The sequence below is a fragment of the Brachyhypopomus gauderio genome, chromosome 1 (assembly GCF_052324685.1).
Source record: "Brachyhypopomus gauderio isolate BG-103 chromosome 1, BGAUD_0.2, whole genome shotgun sequence".
NCBI lineage: Eukaryota > Metazoa > Chordata > Actinopteri > Gymnotiformes > Hypopomidae > Brachyhypopomus > Brachyhypopomus gauderio.
The window spans coordinates 46,056,464-46,079,501 of NC_135211.1; the positions used below are offsets into that span (position 1 = coordinate 46,056,464).

At 44.5% G+C, this 23,038-nt stretch overlaps 2 protein-coding genes across 4 annotated transcripts; both read right to left on the reverse strand.

The window, feature by feature from the left end:
* Positions 1–1,403: 1,403 nt before the first annotated feature.
* ppp4r3b (protein phosphatase 4, regulatory subunit 3B) lies at positions 1,404–9,369 on the reverse strand. Of its 3 annotated transcripts, XM_077016067.1 has the most exons (16): positions 8,915–9,365; positions 8,235–8,290; positions 7,990–8,088; positions 7,204–7,827; positions 6,570–6,647; positions 6,207–6,323; positions 5,751–5,870; positions 5,404–5,535; positions 4,794–4,890; positions 4,659–4,700; positions 4,378–4,536; positions 3,870–4,039; positions 3,639–3,778; positions 3,393–3,541; positions 3,104–3,300; positions 1,404–3,007 (listed from the first exon to the last, which is right to left on the reverse strand). In XM_077016067.1, the coding sequence occupies exons 1-16, from the start codon at positions 9,054–9,056 to the stop codon at positions 2,891–2,893; spliced, it is 2,439 nt and encodes an 812-aa protein (XP_076872182.1). In that variant the 5' UTR covers positions 9,057–9,365; the 3' UTR covers positions 1,404–2,890. The 3 variants fall into 3 exon arrangements, with proteins under 3 accessions (XP_076872182.1, XP_076872181.1, XP_076872180.1); XM_077016066.1 differs by having other exon boundaries at positions 3,104–3,219; positions 4,659–4,890; positions 8,915–9,369; XM_077016065.1 differs by having other exon boundaries at positions 4,659–4,890; positions 8,915–9,367.
* Positions 9,370–9,792: 423 nt separating this feature from the next.
* Positions 9,793–19,460, reverse strand: pnpt1 (polyribonucleotide nucleotidyltransferase 1). The gene is made up of 28 exons (XM_077016070.1): positions 19,258–19,460; positions 18,879–18,939; positions 18,602–18,676; positions 18,351–18,456; positions 18,157–18,206; positions 18,005–18,068; positions 17,837–17,884; positions 17,627–17,740; positions 17,167–17,353; positions 16,913–16,964; positions 16,778–16,835; positions 16,381–16,477; positions 16,045–16,147; positions 15,868–15,938; positions 15,625–15,661; positions 15,435–15,501; positions 15,265–15,354; positions 15,085–15,138; positions 14,679–14,788; positions 14,454–14,525; positions 14,302–14,365; positions 14,130–14,213; positions 13,953–14,036; positions 12,840–12,946; positions 12,659–12,714; positions 12,476–12,554; positions 12,240–12,287; positions 9,793–11,977 (listed from the first exon to the last, which is right to left on the reverse strand). Exons 1-28 carry the CDS (start codon positions 19,374–19,376, stop codon positions 11,825–11,827), a joined length of 2,310 nt encoding a protein of 769 aa, XP_076872185.1. The 5' UTR covers positions 19,377–19,460; the 3' UTR covers positions 9,793–11,824.
* Positions 19,461–23,038: the final 3,578 nt, after the last annotated feature.

The window sequence follows — 23,038 nt, forward strand, 5'->3', positions numbered from 1 at the left end:
TTTCGCCTATTGGCTCGTCTACATCCGCAAAATAGGTAGCCGGCGTTTTTTTGCAACACCAGAGTGGCACGATTGTTTTTTGTAAGACCAAATAGGGGTTCGCCTACTCTCGCATGAAAATAAGTCTCAATGTTGCAATGTGTTACTGTGACTCAATATTGTAATTTTTTTTTACTTGCTTTTCATTCTGTTTGACCTATTCAGTTAAGCTATACGATTTCTGTATAGTCTAATTTTATTTTAGGCAACCACTAAATAAAGGTATTCGTTTTTGTATTTAATCAGCATCTAAACGGGAGTCCTAATCCGTCTCATTTACGGCGCCGGCATGTTTCCTTTGTCTGCACAGAAATCACGCTGTCAAACCTGCTACTCATCTTAAACACGAGACATGTCAAACGGCGCCCTCTGGTGGTTAGAGGAGGACGTGGACATCTGGTTTACTGTTCAAACCACCAGGCAGCATTGTCCTTACAACGTACGTACAATGTAGTACTTTTTTAATGTAATGCCCCTTAAGTATAATACGTAGTCAAGAGACACGGAGTGTTCGTTCTGCATAGGTAACCAGACGTGTCCCCGTCATCTGGACACTAGTAGGATAATGTCCAGTATGAACGGATGCTCTGTCCTGTGGAGCTGATAATGAAACTTAAACAACCACGTCCCTTTCCCACTGAGCACAGACCGGAGAGCGATTAAAACATACAGGGGGATAAAGTGGGCTGACACTCATGGGCCATATTGTTCCATTCAGGGATTAAACCAAATTAACAGATGGGCAATTTTGCAGTAAAAATTAATGAATAATAACTATCTGTGGCACACAAGGAGTCACGTACGAACGTTTTATAAATAAATAAAATGAGTTTTTATTGCAAAATTTTTGGCAACTCTCCCTCAGATACTGAACGTCTTAATATCCCGCATCTGACAACACCAGCACTGCAGTCTGTCAGACGTGTAATTACTGCGGAATCACCCCAGCGTTTGGGATCCGTCTAAACACCCGACACACACACACACACACACACAAAGAGGATCTGCAGTTTCTGGGAGGGGAAGAAAACCGCCGACATTAATCTGTTGCCATGCCAACCGGTGACCGTCACTAAGCGGCATCGGCACGTTCGGCCGCTGCTTGTTTTTACCCACAAGGCAGTGGGGCCGCCTTAACACTTGACGTGAGACACGCGTGTATTAATGGGCCTAAATAAATACAGAGCAAGCATATTAGATCATACTGTAGATGTATACTGTTGCAATATTGCTTTTATATACTTGTGGAACTCACAACTCGAACAAACAATATTTGAAAATCTAAGCCACACTATGTCAAATCCTACTGGTTGTACTTTTGAATGTGTTAAACAGAAGGCCATGAACAAAACACTGAAACTGCATCAAATTAACTAGACCACTTGTTTAATGCCAGGCTTAAATTTAATCGGAAAACTTTTTCAAATATCAAATGTATACAAATGCTCTGGATCGGAGAGTCAACGAGAGAGTTAATCATTGGACTTGTACAAAAATTCATGGAGAGAGGAAAGAGAACAGCCTTCAATACTCAAGTCAAAACAACCTGGATAGAACATCCGTCCGGTTTCAAAACCTTCAGCTCGGGAGAAGTTTGCATCACCTTCAGATGAAAGCACTTAAAATCCAGGGTGTGGTCCATGCTCAAGACCTCCTGCAGACCCAGACCCATTTGCCCCGCCCCTTACAATCACACCCAACCAATCCGGGTGAGGTCTTCAGGGGTATCTGAATGTTTGAACCAGCTGTGCGAAATTTTGGTCAGGAGTGAGTTTTACACTGTTGATCTCCAGGAGCAGGGATACAGCACCCTAAACCTAAACGACAATCGGAATGTCTACATACTAGTCATGGTGGTTAATATAGACAGTATTTAACACTTCAGGAACACACTGTGCTGGTGACATGCCACATCTGATAATGAGCAGAGTCTGCACTCTTCGTAAAGGAAGAGGAACCCCCGGGTTGGCAGACAGATCTTTAGACATGGACTCCTAATGGTTAAAGAAATGCAGTCATGTGACACACACACACCCTCAGCCATGCTCCACTCAGCTGTAGAAACGACTTTACTGTAGTTTAGTACACGTTTGTAAAACCAGCATCACAACTTCGGTAGTTCTTCAGTGAAATCAAAACATTTAAAAGGGTCAACAATCATCCCACCTCGATGTGCGGCAAAAAAAGATTTGCAGGGGGAGATCGACACTGGCAGGAAGAGCGGTCCCTTTTCTGATTAAAAATAATCACTCAAGGGGCAAAGAATTAAAAAGAGGGGGGGTGCGAACCAAAAGCTGTACACTACTCAAGAAAATTAAACTCAAGAATACAAGGATCCAAACATCCGAAAAATGTAAATTCAAGTCAAGGACGCTGACGAGTTCGGAGTTCTCAGTTTAATGTTGGTTTGTCCCCCTTGTTTACCTCCACCCGACCTGGATCAAAAAACAAACAAAACGGTAAAAGAGAGAGAGAGAAGCATGTCTCGGTAGGCTCTGCCAATCAAGCTTCCAATACTAAGTGGCGTGTCCTGCTAGGCTGACTGACTCTGGCGTTAAACCCCTGCCCCAGGGCCGCAGGACGAGCAGCTGGGATGTTCTGCCTCCTTGCTGGTGCAATCTGATGCAACCGGATCTCAAAGGGTGGGGTGGGGTTGGTGCAGGGTGGGGTTCAGATGACCGGGTAAAGGGTCAGCTCCTCTGATGCCCGAGTTTGGTGTTTGTGCAGGAGCAGGAGGTAGAGCTGGGGGAGGGGCGGGGCACGAGGGTATTGGGGTGGGTCCTTAAGCCACGAAGACCAGGGCTCGGTGGCGCAACGGGACACAGGAGCGGAGGATCGCGTGGCTGTGCTCTTACGATCCCAGGCGGGGCCGTTTCCGCGGAGACAGTTCCTCCTCCTCCTCCACATCCTCTTCTTCATCCTCCTCATCTTCATCATCCGGGTAGTCCACGAGGCCGATAAGGCCCGTCTGTCGAAGGAGAGGCAGGACACAAACATTTAACCTCCATAAGACTAACAAAAAGGAGCCCGCTGCGTCTCATGGCACAGACTGGGCCGTACCAACCTTCACTGTGGGAGCGGCGGGCAGCGAGGCAGCTTTGCCCGCGGAGCCGTTGGGTGCGGCGGGGGAGGAGGACGACGCCGGCTTGCTGCTGGTGCCGCCGCTTCCGTTGGTGGTCCCTGCAGAATGAGAGAAGGTAAACTTAAAGCTGCCGCTTGCCGTCCGTTTTGGGGGGTTTTCTTTGTCCTCGTTCTCTTTAGCTGCAACGAGACAAAAGACACGAATGAGGAGGGCGTGTGCGGAGGCGAGGCCTCTACGAAAAACCAACGTGGCATTTCTGTGTGCGGAATACCTTTTTTCGCCCCCATGAATTTCCCATAGCTCTCCGGAAAGTCTTCCTCGACTCTCTTCTCCACACCTGCATCCGTGTCGTCTTCCTCCTCATCTTCGTTGAACCACATTTCTTCGTCGTCTTCCAGAGAGCGGGCCTCTCGTCGGTACCTACGAGATGCAGGGAGGTTCCATTTAAAACCCAAGGAGCCAACGCAAAAGATATCAAGACTGGCCATTTGGTGCCGAGGTTCTGTTCGGGACGGACCTGGGGAGGGATCGACTCTGCCTGGCCTTCTCCTGCTCATAGCGGCCCTTCAGGCCTTTGAACGTTTGGACGTACTCTATGGATTCAAGTGCTTTGTAGAAGTTGTCGACTATATGAGCAATGAGGAATTTAATGTCTTCCTGAAGATGAAGAAACATAGCATTTCAAGATTTTGACTTTTCCCCAGACCAATCAAGAACATTTACAAAAGAGACATTCTGAAGTTCTTACCACTTTGATGAACTCAAAGAGTTCAATGATGGCTGAGTTGAGAAGATTATATCTTGTCCCATTGTCCAACAGGGCATTGATAACTGGTTCAAACAGGTTCCCTTTAATGATGTAACGATTATAATACTCATCTTTCAGACCTATTATCCTCCTCATGAAACGCAAAGCACCTGCACATGTGGATAAGAACAGTTAGCACAGAAACCACCACAAAACATTTACAAACAATGAATTGTAACTTCTGGAAGACCAGAAGGGTGAGGAAGTAATTTGTTTTCATCCCAGGATGTAACTTCTAGGCTGCAAAAACTGCATCTTAAAAAGCCTTCCACTACGAACGAAAATCTTCAACAAAAAAGCCCAACCGGTACAGTTTTATGGAGACAGTCACAGTTCAAGAGCCTTCAAAAAGTAATGCACATAATTCATCTAACCATCCACAGAAATGTACACCGTTATCTCAGTAAATGACAGCCTACATGATCGTAAGATTAGCTTTGAGACTCACAGAGCGCCAGGAAGGTGTGTTTGGAGTTCATGAGCACCAGCACTCTGCGCAGGAGGTCTTTATTCATGATGTAGTTCTTTATGTGGTACGTGTGGTGCTCCACACAGAAGGTGAGCAGCTCCAGTATTAGAGACAGCAGCTGGGCTGTCTGGAAGTTATCTGAGGCAGCAGAAGAAAATGAAGAGCTTATATGCAAAACGTTAACCTTCAACAGTCGCCTTAAAAACAGGACTAGAAATGCTGACAATGGGCTGGGTGCAAAGAAAGCAACCCATGCTTACCTGGACAGACGGGGTTAACTTTTGTAGAATCTTCTGGTAAATCTATGAACCAAATTGACAGGGTTTTAGTTCCCCTTACGAAGAGTGGTTGAGATATGGAGGGTCTACTGGAGGCCAGCGTAGTAAAGCCCTCACCTTTACTCTCCTCGGCTGTGTTGGCCAACAGTGGAGCCGTCAACACGTGCATGCAGTACTTATAGAAGAAGCTGAGGAACTCCGTCTTCTCGGTTTTCTAGGGACACAGCGGTCACGCAGGAAATAAAGATCAATTTCCTCACGTAAAAGATTCTTTATATTAATCGAAACAAGTAAACGCATAACACACACACACCAAATCATTCCAAATACACATTTGACTACATTTGAATCACGATTGCTTCTATAAGGTTTGTGTTTGTTCTTCCCTACTCTGCTTGCTTTTAGCCATGGTGGAAACTCAATGTGTGATTGCTCATACAAAGAGTACAGATGCATGAGAGCGAACGCACCCGGTCATGACGACTATCTCTCCTGCATGTGAGCAAGGGCTCCCTACACTGCCCACAGCAAACATCCAGAGTAGCAAGTTACATCCAGAGTATCAGTTACAATGGTGCCAGGAATCAGAGTCTACACAGTACATCTGACATGAGTCAGTACTAATGTCCACATTGTAATGGGGACAACGAGTGAAGCAGAAACACTTGTTTACTGCCCTTCGCAAACAGAAGCCGTGTCCATGCTGGAAAGTGTGTTGGCAACTCACGTTGGTGGGGGCCAGCATGTTCTCAGGATCGATGAGGGTGCGCAGAAGCCCCATGAGCTGCACAGCGCCCCCTAGCTCGGGGTCAGAGTCACAGATCATCTGCTTGATCACCAGGTTTATCAGCAGAACATCCTGATCAAGACCCCACACACACACACACACAAAATCTGTAACACATCCCTTGAATTTCAACAGACAACCACATTTTTGAGACCTTCCAAAATATGATTATGCAGGCCACATGCCATAGCTGACAAAATGTGCACAGCCTTCATTTAAAAACAGCTTGTGTGCATCCAGTGTGCGTGTGTGTGTTTGCTTGGATGTGCTGCAGAGTGCCGACTCACATCGTCGTCCGCCTGCTGAGGTTCCTGCATCACAAACTCTCGGACCATGGAAGGACTGAACTCCACCAGATATGAGAAGATATCTGTGGCGGCCGCCCTCACCTGGAGGTCGTCCATACCCTGGAGGGAATTTCAGCACTGGTGAGTCTCAGCATTTAACCACATTCCCAATCACGGGCTCGAAATAGTGCTCGGCAGTGCTATCGGAAACGCTTCTTATGTACATGCAATATGAGAAGAAACCCAGAGAAACATCTAGATGAAATGTGAATGTAACCTGTGCTTCTACAGTTCATGCAAGCTAGAACTCATAGAAAACAACTGTTAAACAATTATACAACATTGGTCATTTCTAAACAACAAAACACTCCATATTAGAAAAGAAATCTGAAGCAACACAGAAGTGGAAAAGGGGCAATGAAAATTTACACTTTTTTAAAAGTGCATTCAACTCACCATAATTATTTCCAATGCTGGAAGAATTCCTAGATTTGCTAACGTCTTGAAAAAAGCATCTCTGTTTTGGGGTTGCAGGGTTTGTGAAAATGCACAAAACTCTTTGAAAAAGTTGACCTGCCAAGGCAAAGAAGGAACACTTACAAAACAGCAGAGCCTCACACAGACTGACAAACAACTGGGTGAACTGGTGAGAGCAAGAGGAAAAGACTGGGGTGTGAACTGGTAATAGTGGGACGAAGAGACAGGGGTGTGAATTGGTGAAAGTGGGTGGAAAAGACTGGGGTGTGAACTGGTGAGAATGAGAGGAAAAGACTGGGGTGTGAACTGGTGAGAGTGGCAGGAAGAGACGGGTGTGGGTACCAGCTCTCTTCTCTTAGTGTGTTCTGTAGCCTCGTCAGTCAGCTGGGCAAACACTTCAGTCAGGAACTTCTCATCCTCCTAGAGGTCAAGAATGATTCCATAAACGATTCAACTTACTGTTCACCCAAATGTTTAAGGTTATATATAAATATAGGGAATACGATCACTGGTACTGTGGTACAGTGATTCACAGAGTGAAACGGAAGGTGCTAAATGAATGATCATAACCATGCTGTATCTCCTGATGGCTGAGTGAAGACCACTAGGCTAAATCTGCACTCGTAATTGTTAAATCACATTAAACAACAAAGATATTCTGAAAAATCATATTTGGTTGCATTCTATACTGAATGTCAATGTCAACATGTAATATGCAAAATGTCATCTCTGCTGAAGATCATCTTTTTTTTTCTGACCAAGTCATGGTTGTGTTCAGTAATGTATAAGTAGTAGCATTCTTCACACATTTATCACAATCTGTTCATTTCGCATGAAAAAAAAGTGTTGAGCAGCTATAAGGTTTTCTACTCTGAAGGTACGCATGTTTGTATGCAGGGCCCATGTTCCTTATTCTGTTCAGAGTTGGTATCAGGGACAGGCATGTCTGCTGCTCTTCACAGCGGAGAGGACCCACCTGAAGCATGCTCACAATCTCCACCTTGTTGAAAAAGATGAAAGAGGTGAGGGTGGAAAGGAAGTTCTCCTCGAAGACAGACGGCGTGGGCAGGATGATGTCCTGAATGTACTGCACTCGGTATGTCTGGTGAATCTTCTGCCTGAGCTCAGAGTCCCTGATGGGGATCACCTCCTTGAACTTGGCCGTCTTGGTGAGGAACTCCCGGTGCCTCTTGGGTTGGACGAGGGCCGGGTCGTACTCCAAGCAGCCCACCACATCCATGATGCAGTCGTCTGAGAACATGACCTCGAAAAGCGTGGCCTTGTTGAGGAAAAGCACGCCACGCACGATCTCGTAGAGGTGATGCAGGCCCTCCCGGTTCTCCAGGTCCTCGCAGGTGCGGAAGAGCTGCAGGAGCTTCTTTATATAGCCCTCGCCCACGAGCGCCAGTGCCAGCTTCTCACGGCGGATGGGCGAGGAGAGGACGGAGGTGACCAGATCAGCTATCTCCTCCAGACGAGCCAGCTCGCAGGCAGGCAGCTCCACTAGGTGGCTGGTCTCCGGCATCTCCTCGAAGCGCTCCTCCTCGGACTCATCGATGGGGTCCTGAGTGATCTCCAAAGACGGATCTTTGCCTTGCACCTAGGGGTGTGCAATAGGGCAGACAGTATGAACTACCATAGCAGGTGCAGGTATCCCTTTTCACGTCATGGGGTATCAGTACCTCTATGAATACTAAAAAATGCACATCAACATGCACCAGTGACGATGCCTGGGAGCAGTAAATAATGACCAGCTGTTTACCTGGCAGATCTTCTCCCAGATTTCATCGCAACCTGCCTTCTCCTGGAAACTCAACGCTAGATCATAGTTTTCTGCTTCGGACCAAACAATAAGGGTATCCTGAGGACACAAACAAGAACTGACATGACTTTTAAGCAGTACAAGTGGCACAAATTCACCAAATGCCTCTAATGCAACTGACAGCACAAACCTCTCAATTAAATTTAAGAAGAAAGGGGGTGGGGGGTGGGGAGTGTGGAACTCACTTGTTGTTTTTGATATGCAGTATTTGGGTTGATTTTGGACTCCAGTAAAAGTGAGCCTATGGCAATAAACAAGTTAAAAAAATAAACAAGTAAATAAACAAACCAGCAGTAAGCATAATTACAAAGAGATATCTTAGAACAATGCACAACTTAAAATTACACGTGGTGACTTCGCTGGGAAAGTTTGCACAACTGGGCACTGATCACGCTAGCAAATGTAAATAAACTTAAAATATTAGTACACGTTAAAGCAACAGCACACGTGAACAACAACAAACGTGTACGTGTGTACGAGCTAAAGGAAACGCAAGCTAGCCGTAAACCAACCGAGCTCGCGATCAAGAAACGCACATTAGCTTTCAGATCGGTTACGCTTTACGATATTAGAAAAACTGCCTAATTAAAAACACAAGCGCTCGGTCTTTCTTGTGGGCTCCCTGTGAGCGTGTCAACAAACCGTGTAGCTAACCTACACCGCACGGCCAGCCCGCTAACGGACCCGTACCAGTCAGCTTCACCGCGGCCACCACCACTAAACGTGAAAAAGTCACCGCTTCTGTTATTCTGACGCCCTTAATCTTTATTCTGGTTAAAAAAACAAACAAAAATAAAAAATTTTGGCCTGTTTTTTTATATTCAGACGGAGACATCAGCTAACTGGTTAGCATGGTTAGCCCTACCGTCGGACTCTGCCCGCACCAGCAGAGAGGTCCCCTTCAGCCTCTCCACGTACGTGGACGAGACGTGCCCCGTCCCCCGGTCGTCCCACTGCCGGTCCTCGTTCAGCGTGTACACCTTCACACGCCGTCTCGTATCCGACATGGTTGTCCTCCCACCACCAGCGGATCCGCCAATGTTGCTTCTTTTTTTGTTCGCTTCTTAACCTCTGGCTTCAAACTTTGTTACTAACCGCATGATCCACGCACAATTGCTAAATATACGATTCGGCGTATGTTAGGATTCCTCGCTACTGATATACCGCTCAAGGGGCAAAAGAAATAAGCTACGACCTGGCTGGTAACGTTTTTGGACACAACTTAGCTAGCTAGATCGTTGACGGCCGTGTCGCTAACGTCCAACGACCGCCATCTTGAAACCCGATCTTGTGTCTTTTTCTCCCCGACGTCAATCACGGCGCTTTGCGCCACGGGGTCTCCTCTCATGGGCTACGGTGGCCGATTGCGACTACAGGAAATGGTAGATTTCCCATTTTGCAAACCCTGTGGAAGACCATTCCCGCCACCTAAATAAATCATTAAAAAAAACAAAAACAAAATTTCCCCTTCACCATTACGTAAAATATTATTTAATTATCAAGAGATACTAAGTCAATACTTCGACATACTAAGTCAGTATTTAGAGATACGAAGACATTTCGAGATACTAAGTCGATATTTTGAGATACCAACGAGTCACATCTGAACCCATAGGCTACGCTACAGATGATATTCTTGATTTCAGTTGTTTCTATGTGTAAAAAGGGCTAATATTTCATTATCAATCACAGCAAACGGCACAGCATTAACTATATCCAAACAAAGACACACTGATTCAAGGGTGTAAAATGTGTTTAATAAAATGTAACGTACCAAAGATTGGTTGTTACCGTAGCACTCAGGGATCGAATGCCATTCAGTCATGCTAAAAATCACTTATACATACATATTTTAATTCTCAGGCCTAGAGCAATAACGTATTTGCTATACCGATGTTCACCTCTGATTACGTGACTATGTCGAAATTCTGACTTTGTATCTCGAAATAATGAGATAGCAATGTACAAAAACAGTAGGCTACTGTTTTCAACGGTTGTGAATAATAAATAGATTTTTAAAAATAGATCCACATACTTTGTGTATGTGTAGCTACTTTCACTACAAATTCTTTCTCTCTGTCTGTCTGTCTACCTCCTCTACCACTCTTCTGATCTGAGGATGTTCCTGGTATTCCACATTTCTTCCAGCTCTTTTCCTCAGCCCTTCCTCTTCCTCGACCACACTTAGGTTGGTCTGTCTGGTCTTGGAATCTTGTAGACAATGCTTTGAACCTCTGGGTTTTCCCATGTGTGCTCATGATTTTACACACATGCTCATTCAGCGCTGTGGCTAGCATTACTGACAGACACATCCGTACTGTGGTTTATTGATCTGTGGTTGGAGGGTCTATGGGCCTTGTTGGGGTCCATCATGACCAGTAATGTCCTGCCTTCTGCTTGCCAGCCCAGATGGGGGCTGGTCTTGGGCAGGTGGTTAATTTGTTCTGCTAGTTGGCTATGCAGATCAATTAGTTTCTTTTGCCAGTAGGCATGGATCATGTCCAGACAAGTGGCTGGCCAGTTCTACCTGCTGTATTTCCCATGATGCTATTGCCTGGCCAGTATATCCACTGTTGAAGCTGCTTCAGTGTCTTGTGTCCACTGAAGTGTCTCACCAGCAACTCCCATACGTTGTTTCCCAGGCCCCAGCTTTCCCCAACAAACGGCACAGCAGTACACCGTGTGTCCAGGAGCCGTCTCAGCCCACACAAGGCACCTTAGCAGTGGGCCTGTGCCGAACCATGGCTGTTCAGCAATAGGTTGTGTCCCACTTGGAGCAATCTCTGTGCCCTGGAGAGCTCTGTGTTCTCCTTCTGGGCATGGCAGAATTCCCCATGGTTCACACAGTCAATGTTACCGTTACTTTTGATGATGGCAGCAACAGCAACGCCCCTCGGCTGCACTGAACTGGCGTTCTTCAGTGGTGCGTGGGCGGTAGTAAAGGCCAACGGTGTAGACATCCAGCACGGTGTCAGATGGCAAAGTGAAATTCCTTTCATGCCAAGGGCCACCTTGTGACGTGTCCCTCAAGTTATCTGGGGGCTAGTTGGGCTTTGGTAAGTGTTGAGTCACTGGTTGTACAGAAGAGGCACCGGTTATCCTTTCTGTGCCAGGACCGGCGGTGCTGCCCAAGAGCCATTGGACAGCTCAATGACACCCACCACCACCATCTCTGTTACATTCTAAGCCAATGGTAGCCAGTGGGGAGGTAAAACGTTGCAGCATCACCAGTAGAGTTAGCATTTGAACCACCTTTTGTTCCCTTGTCCCTTAGCTGTTCAGATCTAGCTAAGGGAATTTGAAATTGATACTGGTCTGGGTGAGTACTGGTGTAGACCTTAACCTTGAAAGGATGGACAGCCTTGGTAAAAGTGAAAAGAGCTATTCTGACTACAAAATCTATATTACAGTACATTCAGATTATGAAACACAAGACAATCTTTTTCTCTCATTTTTTAACAAAAGGGTACATATAAACAAAACACAAGAAATATTATAAAGCAACCATTTTTCCTAACAAAAATAATCATCATCATAATTTTCATCAAAACAACTGGAGCAGCCCAGGAGATGGATGTAATCTGGGGTAGAAAACAGGAAGCTACATCCTACAAAAGAACTCCAGTGGGTGATATCGCAAACAATGAGGCGAGTGTAGCTAATGCGGTCACTGCTGGACAGTAACACTTCTGACACGCTCACACATGCACGCTCATTCACACTCACACGCCCGCTTGCACAGCAGAGAGTGCGCCCCCCCCAAACAGTTCATGAGTTAGGATAAAGCAGACGATTGGTCGTTTGCTGTTCCCATAGTGATGCTGTGCTTCTCACTGAGGGTCTTCACCACAGTGGCCGCAGGAGAGTGGAGCACCTTACGTGACAGCCTCATCCTGCCGTCCGTCGGGTCGCGTCCAAAATATTTCACCTGTGGAACGCAGGTCCTGATCACCACCACGATGCAACACTCAGCACTGCTACTAAAGGGCTGTTTATGGACAGGAACTACGTGGGCATTGTTATGCTTTCAGTAAATACCAATTACTGTTGCTTAAAACCTCAATTATAACTAGCACATTACAGAAACAAACAATCTCTATAAGGATGACCGTCACACCTCCTGCAGTTGGCGTGAATACCATTTGCGCTCACACCACATATGTGGGATCTCTGTGAGTGGAAGTGCATACCTGGATCTGTTGTCCAACCTCGAGACCAAGAGCACTTGGGTGTTTGATCTGTTGGAGAATAATAGCAACCGTCACCCGGCAGTTCTAATCCCAACGATACTCCCAAAGATGCTCCCATACTCATCTCAGCGTATCCAAACGCTCAGTGCAAAAGCAGACACAGCCGAGATGTGTGCTCATTAGTTCTGGTTGAGCAGCGTCACGCCCCAGAACAGAGGCGTCCGGGGCGGCCTTACCCGTTTGTGATCCAGCTGAGAGTTGTGTAGCAACACCGCACTCATGTTGGGGTACAGCTTGACCATAACGCCTACGTCTCTGCTCAAATACACAAGAGAAACGACACAGCCATCCTCAATCCCAAACATGCTGATATTAACAAAGGGACAGCCACGTAAGTCGTAAACAAGTTCCACCTGTACCTTATCTCCACGATGGTTGCCGTGTATATGGCTCCAAACTCAAGCTGCAGCTCTTGCTGCAGAAGAAAGGGAAAAGTTCTTAAATACTGGCTCTTTGTCTCCGACCACCCTTATTTGTTATGCAGAAATTAAAAAGCAAATCGGCGTAAACGCAGCATTTCAAAGCGCCGCTCCAACCCACGTCATCTTTGCAGACTTCGGCGATGAACTCCTGGGCTTCAGCCATGGCGCTAGGGGTAGGAGCAAAAACCGAGAAGGTCTCCTCGTCTACTTGGCTTATCGTAACGCCTGTCAGACACAGGGAGAACTCAGCCACTGAGAACGAACGTCAAGCCGCTTGCTCTGCACTGAAGTGACTGTTAGTGTTGGTAAGTGGCTGTAGGGTTTGTTCGATTTGAAGTAATGTAAAGTATTGAACACACACACACACACACACACACACATTTCTTGGGCAGTGAGGAAGTCTTAACAGAATGTTCCAGGTTTCAGGTTCTAAATACTCCTCTACTCCATGGGGAGTGAATTTAGGTTACAGGACAACCAAGCCTTAAACATATTAAACACTGTAGAAACAAATTAAAAGTCCTGTATAAAAAACTAATAGAGGTATAAATAACATCTCTGACATTTCGTTCAAGCTCCGCATGTCTGAACTACAGAGGACACACCGTTCCTGTGGCGTGTTTGAACAGTGTTACTAAAAAACAGGTCAGTGACGTGATTCACTAATGTTACCTGGGACCAGTCCAAAAGACCTTTATCTCATTGAGTAAATGTTTGATTTTAGTTAGTTTGTTCATGTTTATTGTCCTGTACTTTACATGCTGTTTTATTTGTTGATTAAGAGGAAAAACAAAGTGTCATTAATAAACATTCACCAGACAAATTATGCCACAGAGATTGCAATGTTGTACATCATAGGGGGATGGTTTCAGTGTATAGTCCATCTCTGGAGCTTCTTCCGAAGTCACAGTGATGTAATCCATCTCTGGAGCTTTTTCCGAAGTCACAGTGATGTAGTCCATCTCTGGGGCTTCTTCCGAAGTCACAGTGATGTAGTCCATCTCTGGAGCTTCTCCCGAAGTCACAGTGATGGACGCATCACCACTACTGGCTGGAGGCTTCTGGGTTGTGGACCACTCAGCCGTGCAGTGACTCGGACACATATGAAACCTTCTACCAGCTCAGTGGCTCACTGGGGTTAAAGTTTTCCAACGCAGGAGTAATGGCCACACAGCTGTGGTCCTGTAGTAAGTCTAATGAAGCAGTGAGTGAGTGCAGGTACAGGCCTCACCTGTCTGAGCTTGTAAGCGTCGGAGATTATAACCCCCGGGACCAACAAACCTCGCTCTCCTGGAGATGGGCACACGTACATTCTCTACAGACAAAAATTAATTTATGAATTCAGAACAAAACACTGAAGTGTAAAGAATAAAAAATAAACAAAAAAACATCCACATGTTGGACCTACCAACAAGGGGCCCCTGCTCTTTTCTCGTGGGCCTCGGCTTGGAGATGGTCTTACTCATGATGCCGAGGATTTCTCGCTTGGCCACTGAAAGAAAAGAAAGTGCCAGCAGTAAGACACTTAAGGATGCGTAACAAATCCAGCTGCAGCGTGTCACGCCATGACCGCTCCGTACCTGTGGCCTGCTGGATAGCTTCCATTACAATCTTTAAGGGGAGTCCTGGGATCTTCACATCAGCCTGTGAGAAAGCAGAAGAAACACATGGCGCCCGTCAGCACAGTCTGGCACCGCGCCAAGACGTCTCCTCCTACGACCGTACGCTGTACCTGTAACGCAGTGATGCCTTTAACTGTTCCGGCCATCTTAAAGTCCATGTCCCCGTTGTAATCTTCAATTCCCTACAAATACCAAAGCGCACTGCAATTATAGCACTGGATAAAAAAATGTTAAACACACTGTACATTTATTACGATTTGCAGATGTATACATTTAAAGGACACACAATCAGAATTGAAAATATTTTCCAGTCAAGATGGAGTCTGAATATTTACCAAAATGTCAGTTAATAATCTGTAGTCCTGGATCTCAGACGCTTTTTCAGGACTGGGTTTGGATATTAAACCAATAGCAACACCCGCTACTGGTGAAGAAATCGGCACACCTAAAAGACAGAGGACAATAGTCAGAACATTTAATACATTTTCAACATGCATAAGTGATTGGTATAACTTGAAAGGTTATCATGATCTGCAGCTAAGCTTAAGACACAGACATGTGGCTAACGGGACCAGCCGTTTTGATGGCAATAACAACACATGATCTTTTCAAGCTCCTTTTTAGAAACTCAAGGGCACAATACAAATGTAGGGAATTAGACGTATCCTACAACAGATAACACACAGGAATAACTTACTATACTACACTATACTACACAACATACACAGCAGAGTGCCCCACCTGCATCCATGAGGGCCAGGCTGCCCCCGCAGGCCGACGCCATGGACGACGACCCTGCAGAAAGAAGCATGCCGTGTGACCAAGAGCTGTGTGTATCCACTCAGCCACAAGACTGATGCGTTTTCAGCATTTTTAAATGTAAAGACACTTCAAAATATCTACAGTATACAGAAGACGCACCGTTAGACTCCAGCACCTCTGAGGTCACCCGTATCGTGAAGGGGAAGTCTTTAGGAAGAACAGGTCTTAAGGCTTTTTCTGCCAGTGCCCCTAATCCCACCAAAAACACAGAGGTTAATGGGGTTAACCACACAGCATACTGGATACCAGTCTAAACCAGTGTCCCTCACCATGGCCAAGCTCTCTTCTGTTCAGCCCACCCATCTTCCCAACCTCATTGGTCGCATAGGGCGGGAACTGAGAGAGAGAGAGAGAGAGAGAGAGAGAGAGGGAGAGAGAGAGAGAGAGAGGGAGAGAGAGAGAAAATGAGAATGCAACATTACACTGATCTTACTGTACTTGGACTGTATAAATACTCACTTCATAGTGAAGCATGAAATTCTTGTCCTTTATCCCACTATTAAAGAGAGGAAGGAAACAGGATAACCAGTTAGCCATAGTGGGCATTACACACATCTCCAGTGTTCTCTGTTCTGAAGTGCCCACTGCACATGTTCAGGGGCTCCTCTTTGGGCCTACCTATCTGACCCCTGACCTCATTCTGTTTAGTATAAAATCACTTGGCTCATAGGTGTAATGTACTGCAGAAACATGCAGGTTTACCTCAGAGCTGTAGTTATAAGATCTGGTTTTACACTGGACTCCAGGGAGTCAAAGGTTACAGAGCAGAGCACCTATGAAAGCAACAGGTAAAAACAATAATGGAGAACATGACGTGGACTGAAGGATGTTGATTAACAGGCAGATCTGTGTCCCCAGGTGTAACATCCCGGTCCTTACCTGCGTTTGGCCCCTCTGGAAGAGGGCGGAGCCATGCAGTGGCCTGAACATGTCCACCTGACATGAAATGTCTCGTAAAGAGGTCAGGTCCCTGCCATCACACCTTACAAAGAGCAAAATGAGACTGTGAGGATAGTTCAGTAAAGCACTGTACGCCACCATACACTGACCGTGGTGTGCAGAAACACCAGCATTACACAAACATAGAATTTAAACCCTAGAGGACTCACACGCCCCCTAGGGGAAGAAGGGGGAAAATTAGGACAAGCCACCTTGTATGTTGTATATGTTGTCTATGAGCACCTATACACCATAATGAGATGTGAAGCATCTTACCTTCTATATTCATTGAGAGTTAAATTACGGAAAACATCCTTTGACACTACACTGAAGGCCTCCATCACTTCAGAAGGTTCTGCGTCAGGAAACCTTTCTATAAAGAACAGTAATATGACGTACAACATTATACCTTCATTGACATACTACATGAGCCATTCTTTAACAGCGTTTTGCTCAGTAAATGATGGATGAACCACAGTATTAACCACACAAATGGCAGCATTCCCATTGGACAGGAAAGACAGCAGTATTCGCCTCTACTCGTTAATATGTAGGATCCACCGTCAGCATGACCAGACAGGACGTGTAGCTGCTTGGGAGGTTATGGAGACAGGCTAAATATGAGATCTGCTGCACCAGAATAATGAACGTTGTTATGAATAACCAGCACTACCTTTCATTTGCTCCTCGGTCTCGAGCCTTATCTTGTTAATAGCTTCATCTCTAGAAACCTGGAAAATCACAAACATCTGATCACTTACATGCAACAGCGGGAACCGAGTCAGAAAAAAATATATGATGTAGTGACCTTGTCGTGTGAAGAGTCTGTAAAGACGCCATAGATCTTGTCCCCAGCTAGTCTGCGAGTAAAACACAGTGCATTAACACAAATGATGAGAACACACACTGTGAATGGAATTAATAAGGCACTTATGATAGTCATAAATTACTTGATATGTACAGAAATGCACCATGCACCTCCCACTGGACCTCAGATTTGTCATAGAACATGTGCATGGGTTTTGATAAAAGGATATGAGAACACATGCAAGCACATCTTACTGTCGGGCGTGGTCGACCATCTCCTCGGGGGCGGCGAAGAGCCTGGGTGGAGTGCGTTTGACCACCTTCTGCTCTCTGGCAAGCTGCTGGATGGCCTGGATGATCTGCTGCGTGTGCTTCACGCCCACTTTGACAGCGTGGCAGAAGTCCTGCTGGAGCACGTTCTCCGCAGATGCCTCCATCATCACTGCCACAAGGCAAACCAAAAACATCTCAGAGGAGCTCAGAACATCTAGCAACATTTCATAGAAGTCAGAACATCTCAGATACCAAGACTTGTGCAGCTACATTTTACAACTACCACTAGAAAAGAAAACCTTCTGGAAAAACAGCTATAATGTGGTAAAAGCACAAACGGTTAGATGATGAAGAAACTAAGGAGTCTGTGACACTTCATTTTCCAGCTACTCTTCTGACTTCCCAAAACAGCTAGAAACAAGCGGACTAGCGCTGCACTCACCTACTTGGCTGGAAGGAGCCCCAGCTATCACCAGGTTCAAGGTGCTGGAGCTCATCTCCTTCCGGGTCGGATTTATAATGAACTCTCCGTCCATGAGGCCAACACGCACTGCACCTGCACAGCAACAGGAGCAATGCTGGAAGCATTCTCTTAAACCAGATAGACTTTATTTAACATTAGCCACTAATAACATTAACGCTGGTGACATACCAACAGGCCCATTCCACGGAATGTCAGAGAGGGCAAGGGCAGCTGAAGCTGAGACAGAAGACAATTACAATTACAATCATACAATTACTATTAATTTTAAAAAATAGCCTAAGACCTCCATCATGGTCAGAAATTCAACCAATTAAAACACAGGAGGAGCAACCGTACCTCCATTGATAGCAAGCACATCTGGGTCATGCACTCCATCGACAGCTAATATGTTGCACAGAACCTTTTTCATGAAGACAAAAGAGCTGAAGTCAGGCTTATGTAACAGTTGAATGTAAGCAGTAAAGTCAGCTAATGGCGAAGCCCTGTACCTGCGTATCGTAGAAATACCCAGCAGGAAAGAGGGGTCTGATGGAACGGTCTGAAGGCAAATGAGTAAAGCAATGAGTCAGGTTAGTGTGCAATGTTATTTTACTCTTCATTATCCATCCCCATGATGTTCATTTATATGCTATCCCGAACAGTTTTACACTGCATGGCATGATGGGACACTTTCCGATCTGACCTATAAGTCTGCTGGTGAGGATCTCGGTGTCCGTGGTGCCCATCTCGCGTCGCAGGTAGTTGGTGGGGATTCTGCCGGCAGCAGCTGCTTTTTGCCTGTAGTCAACCTGTTTACGGTTAAAACAGGTTAAAATCGTAGGAGCTCGTCACGTTAGATTTAGTGGTCTGCTCACGTTTTCATTCAGGTGTCAAGCTCAAGGCTCGAGCTATCTGGAGGTCACGTGAGAAAGACTTGGAGTTGTCTGAACTTACCACAAGGGGCAAGAAGGAGGAAGGGGATGGTTTTGTCTTGCTTACAGCAGTCACCATCACTGAGGTCTCGCCGAGCTGCAGGTGAAGATGCAAAAAGCACATGAGCTAAGGGATTGTTTACTCAGGGGAAGAGCTTGACAGGACAGTGTGATTTTTTCTTTGTGCAAGAGCATTGCTGTGATGTCCTGTGCTGGCCTAGTGTTCACAGTGCATAAATACAAATAAAAATTCTTTTAAAATATATACAAACATATCTGCACTTTATACATAATCTTACCTGCACAACAGAACATCCATCAGCAAATCTAGCGAGCTTCCCTGTTGATATTTCAAGTTTCCTTGGGAAAAACAAAGAAAGTGTAGTTTAGCACAATTAAGACAGGAGGAAATATACAACTAACATTGGGAGGGCGACGATCAAGACAAACACACATGAATCCCCACTATCAACACTCTGGAAGTGCAAGGCAGGTCTGTAGAAATTTACAAGTGCAACCTGGCTTAAAATCAACAGATAACTGAACCCTGTGGTTTACCAGCTATTCTTGTCCATTGTAATCACATGGTACACAGTACACAGTGACTTCCACGGAGCCACCCGATCACTACACTGGGCTACGTAGCTACTCTAGCTGGCCCGCTAACTTTCGTCTTACCTTCCTGCCAAATCAACCCCTAATTTCCTTTCTGTCCCATGGCTGGCCCAGACACTTCGATGACAATAACGTACATTCACTCCACATAATGTGGAATGGAGTCTGAGAAGATGTCTCATGTTTAAGACGAATTAAAATAAATATCAGTTAAGAGTCTTGACACATTAACGCCGCGGCATTGGGAATCAAGTGGGCTGCCATAGTTTTCTGTCACGTGTCTGGAAGCGCAGGCAGATTCTCCTCGGTGATTGGACAGAGGGTTTGCGCCTGCGCAGCGCGGTTCTACACTGAGCACGTTTCTACACGCCACTCCAGTAGAGACACAAGCGTGCTGTGGTCCGTATATTCATTTTTTACACATTTGGATTGGGAAAACACAAGCAGGTGTTACGTGTCCCGTAAAGTATGAAAAATTCATTTGTGCTTACAAGAGGATAGTAAAATTGCAAGGGGACCTAATCAGGGGCGGACTGGGGAGAAAAAGTGGCCCTGTCTCGCGTCCATCACTTCTGGACATACATCTGGAAACAAATTCTTTAAACTTATAGTTAGATTTTACCCTTGATTTTCTGTTTTGAGGAAGAAAAAGAAGCTGCTTCTTTTAATCCCAAATCCATACCTGTCAAGTCTCCCGTTTTGGCCGGGATACTACCGTATTTTACCCCTCAGAAAATAAAACGAACCTGTGCCCTAGAGAGATTATAAATAATATGGCATTTCACAATAATAATAATAATAATAATAATAATAATAATAATAATAATAATAATAATACATTTTACATAAAAACACATTTTATGAACTTATTCATTTTGTTTGGATGTGAGGACGCGCTGATGCCAACTCCTATCTGAGGTTCACCATCTGCACTGAAGGGACTGTGACTGCTTGGCCTGGAATTAGAACTATAACTATATAACTATATATATTAGGGGTGGGACGCGATCAAAAAAATTAATCGAATTAATCGGAAGCTTTGTAATTAATTAATCGAAATTAATCGCATTTTAATCGCATTTCAGTATTTAACATGAGAAATATTAATTTAAGTTTGAATGATGAATGAATCAATGAACATAATCATAAACTTCAACATCTTGTTTATTTTTCCACCAGTCTACTACATAGACCAATAGATGAGTGCAAAAAACAGTTCAGAACACTGGAAATTCTGACCAAAAATGTTGTTTAATTTTGGAAGTTTTGCTCAGGATATTGGAAGAATTGAAGTTAATCAGAAGATGTTTTTAAATACCATTTTAGATGGTATATTTTTCTTTAATTTTCCAGGCCTCTGCCACAGGGATCTCCATAGTGCCTATAAGTGGTCTTCTGCATGCTCAAAGCAAATGACTGGATCTTCATCATCTATAATATGAGCTGTCACAGACACCAAGATAATTCTTGTTGCTAACAGAGGTCCAGTGATCCCCAGTCAGAGCCACATTTGTTTCTTCACAATAACCTGTTTTACTTCCCTTTCCTCATCATACAGCTGCTGGATTTTCTTCGACATTGTCTTTCTGGACGGCAGTTCTTAACTTGCATCAGTTGACACAATTTGCAGTGCTTCTTGCAAGCCTTTAGCTTCGACCACAGAGAGCGAACAACACTAAATAATATGACGCGTCACGTATAAACGCGTGCGGAGTCGCGCGCGACGGTCACTCGCGAAAGTTTAATCCAGTCTTAATGGTCCAATGAAGGTAATTTAAAAACCAGGGGTGAGTTTCCCAAAACGTTCTTAGCGCTAAGTACATCTTAACCTCGTACGTAAGAACGAGGTTACGAAGTACTTAGCGCTAAGAACGTTTTGGGAAACTCACCCCAGGACATTTCCTCACTTAAAAAAAACCCGCGACGCCCGGGACAGGATGTGAAATACGGACATGTCCCGGAAAATACGGACGTTTGTTCACCATATCGTACTAGGAATACAATTAGCAGCTAAGTGGCTAAGTGATCATTACTGACCTGCGCGTTAGCCCCAACATGTTTTGCGTTGGTGTGGTAACGAAGGGTGGAAGTGCTCCCGTGATAAGCGAACTCCTTCCTACATAAAATTTAAATTTCCCATCCACCAGCGTAGCCTCTTCAGTCATCTGCATCATGCTCATCTTATTGTGCGTCCATATACTCTGTATGTCTGGAACTCGTGCACGGGGAAACATTCCACGGTGCAAAAGTGTCTCATGCGTTAAAATGCGTTAATATTTTTAGTGCGTTAATTTTCCTGTAATTAATTAATCGAAATTAACGCGTTAAAGTCCCACCACTAATATATATATATATATATATATATATATATATATATATATATATATATATATATATATATATATATATATATATATATATAAATAAAATGTTTTAAAGCATTCAAGTGCCTCTCCAAAAGGGATTATGTCACTAGCCTCGCGAAAGTGTCAACCTGCAGTAGTCCGAGTGTCAGTTCTCGCGAGATTAGCGCTGACAGCGGGAACAACAAACCCGAAAAACTAATCAGAGATGGATGAATGTAACGAGAGAGAAGGCGTTTCTATAAAAAAAAGTGAAGACGTTGTATAAAATATAAGGAGTCCTGGACCTTGATTGGGTCCTTGGTTTAATACACTATTAAATAGCAATACTAGTATTAATAGTAATATTATTAAATAGTTATAATAATAACTTAAATAATATAATTATAATATAGAAGAAATACTTTTTTTTTCATTTTTATTGTAGGTAGATCATTTTGACTAGGTCATCTTATAAGTAGCTCGCAAGCTGAAAAGGTGTGGGCACCCCTGGTCTAAACAAACTACGAAACGTAAAGGTGGCACTGAAAAGCTGAGAGAGAAAAAAGAAAAGCTGTAGAGGTTTTACTCACTGAGTGAACAATGTAGGTTTCAGTAGACTTCCAGTTGTTTTCCCCCTGTATTTTGTCAGGGTCAAGTTGTTAAGTTTATTAGTTATTTTGATATGCCATATACAGTATACAGTATACAGTAGACAGACAGACAGACAGACAGACAGACAGACAGACAGACAGACAGACAGACAGACAGACAGATAGACAGACAGATAGACAGATAGATAGATAGATAGATAGATAGATAGATAGATAGATAGATAGATAGATAGATAGATAGATAGATAGATAGATAGATAGATAGATGGCCAGTCTGTCAGGAACTCCCGGGCCACTTTTTCTCCCCAGTCCGCCCCTGTATACATGTGTATGTTTTTACATGCTTGTTTTCTAATCTATTGATTTTTCGTGTCATTTTGTCATTAATTTTCCAATTTATTTCACAGTGAATGTTTGAAAGTCGAGTCAACATTTCCTTACACTCTACAATGAAAACTTTTAAGCAGTGTAAAATAACGAATGTAAATTCAATCATTTGAGGGGAAAAACACCAGAGGGCGCTATTGCCGTTCATATTACAGACTGAAGCGGTATTCAAATCACGGTCCTCAGGGCTGTTGCTTTACCTAGGAGTCAGGTACGACCACCAAATCCCTAATCAGTTGCATTAACCATTTACGATCAACTACACGGGAGCGCAAAATTCAGAACCGAATTTGGATTCGAATTCCAGATTTGAATACCGGTACACTACACAACATGGTGTAGGCACCACTTAGGTCCCCACTCACGTTTAGCACATTCTCCACAAGAGGGCGCTACAGGCACTCATACTTCACGATGTCCAATAAATCATATGAATATAGCATTATAAAGGTTAAACCTTTTTCTAAATTATTTTGCCCCAATCTGCACATATTAGCTGGG

Bases quoted from the DNA above. Each gene is read 5' to 3' on its own strand.
- ppp4r3b (XM_077016065.1), bottom strand. From the start codon at position 9,056: ATGTCGGATACGAGACGGCGTGTGAAGGTGTACACGCTGAACGAGGAC. The intron at 4,891-5,403 runs GTGAGTTGCCAA...CTGTGTCCCTAG, and splicing joins ACATGCTGGCCCCCACCAAC to AAAACCGAGAAGACGGAGTT. The intron at 3,779-3,869 runs GTAAGAACTTCA...CTTCATCTTCAG, and splicing joins TCTTTGAGTTCATCAAAGTG to GAAGACATTAAATTCCTCAT.
- pnpt1 (XM_077016070.1), bottom strand. From the start codon at position 19,376: ATGAGACATCTTCTCAGACTCCATTCCACATTATGTGGAGTGAATGTA. The intron at 15,139-15,264 runs GTGCGTCTTCTG...TTCTTTCTGCAG, and splicing joins AGAGGTGCTGGAGTCTAACG to GGTCGTCGTCCATGGCGTCG. The intron at 12,288-12,475 runs GTAAGGCCGCCC...ATTCTCCAACAG, and splicing joins CTCAGCTGGATCACAAACGG to ATCAAACACCCAAGTGCTCT.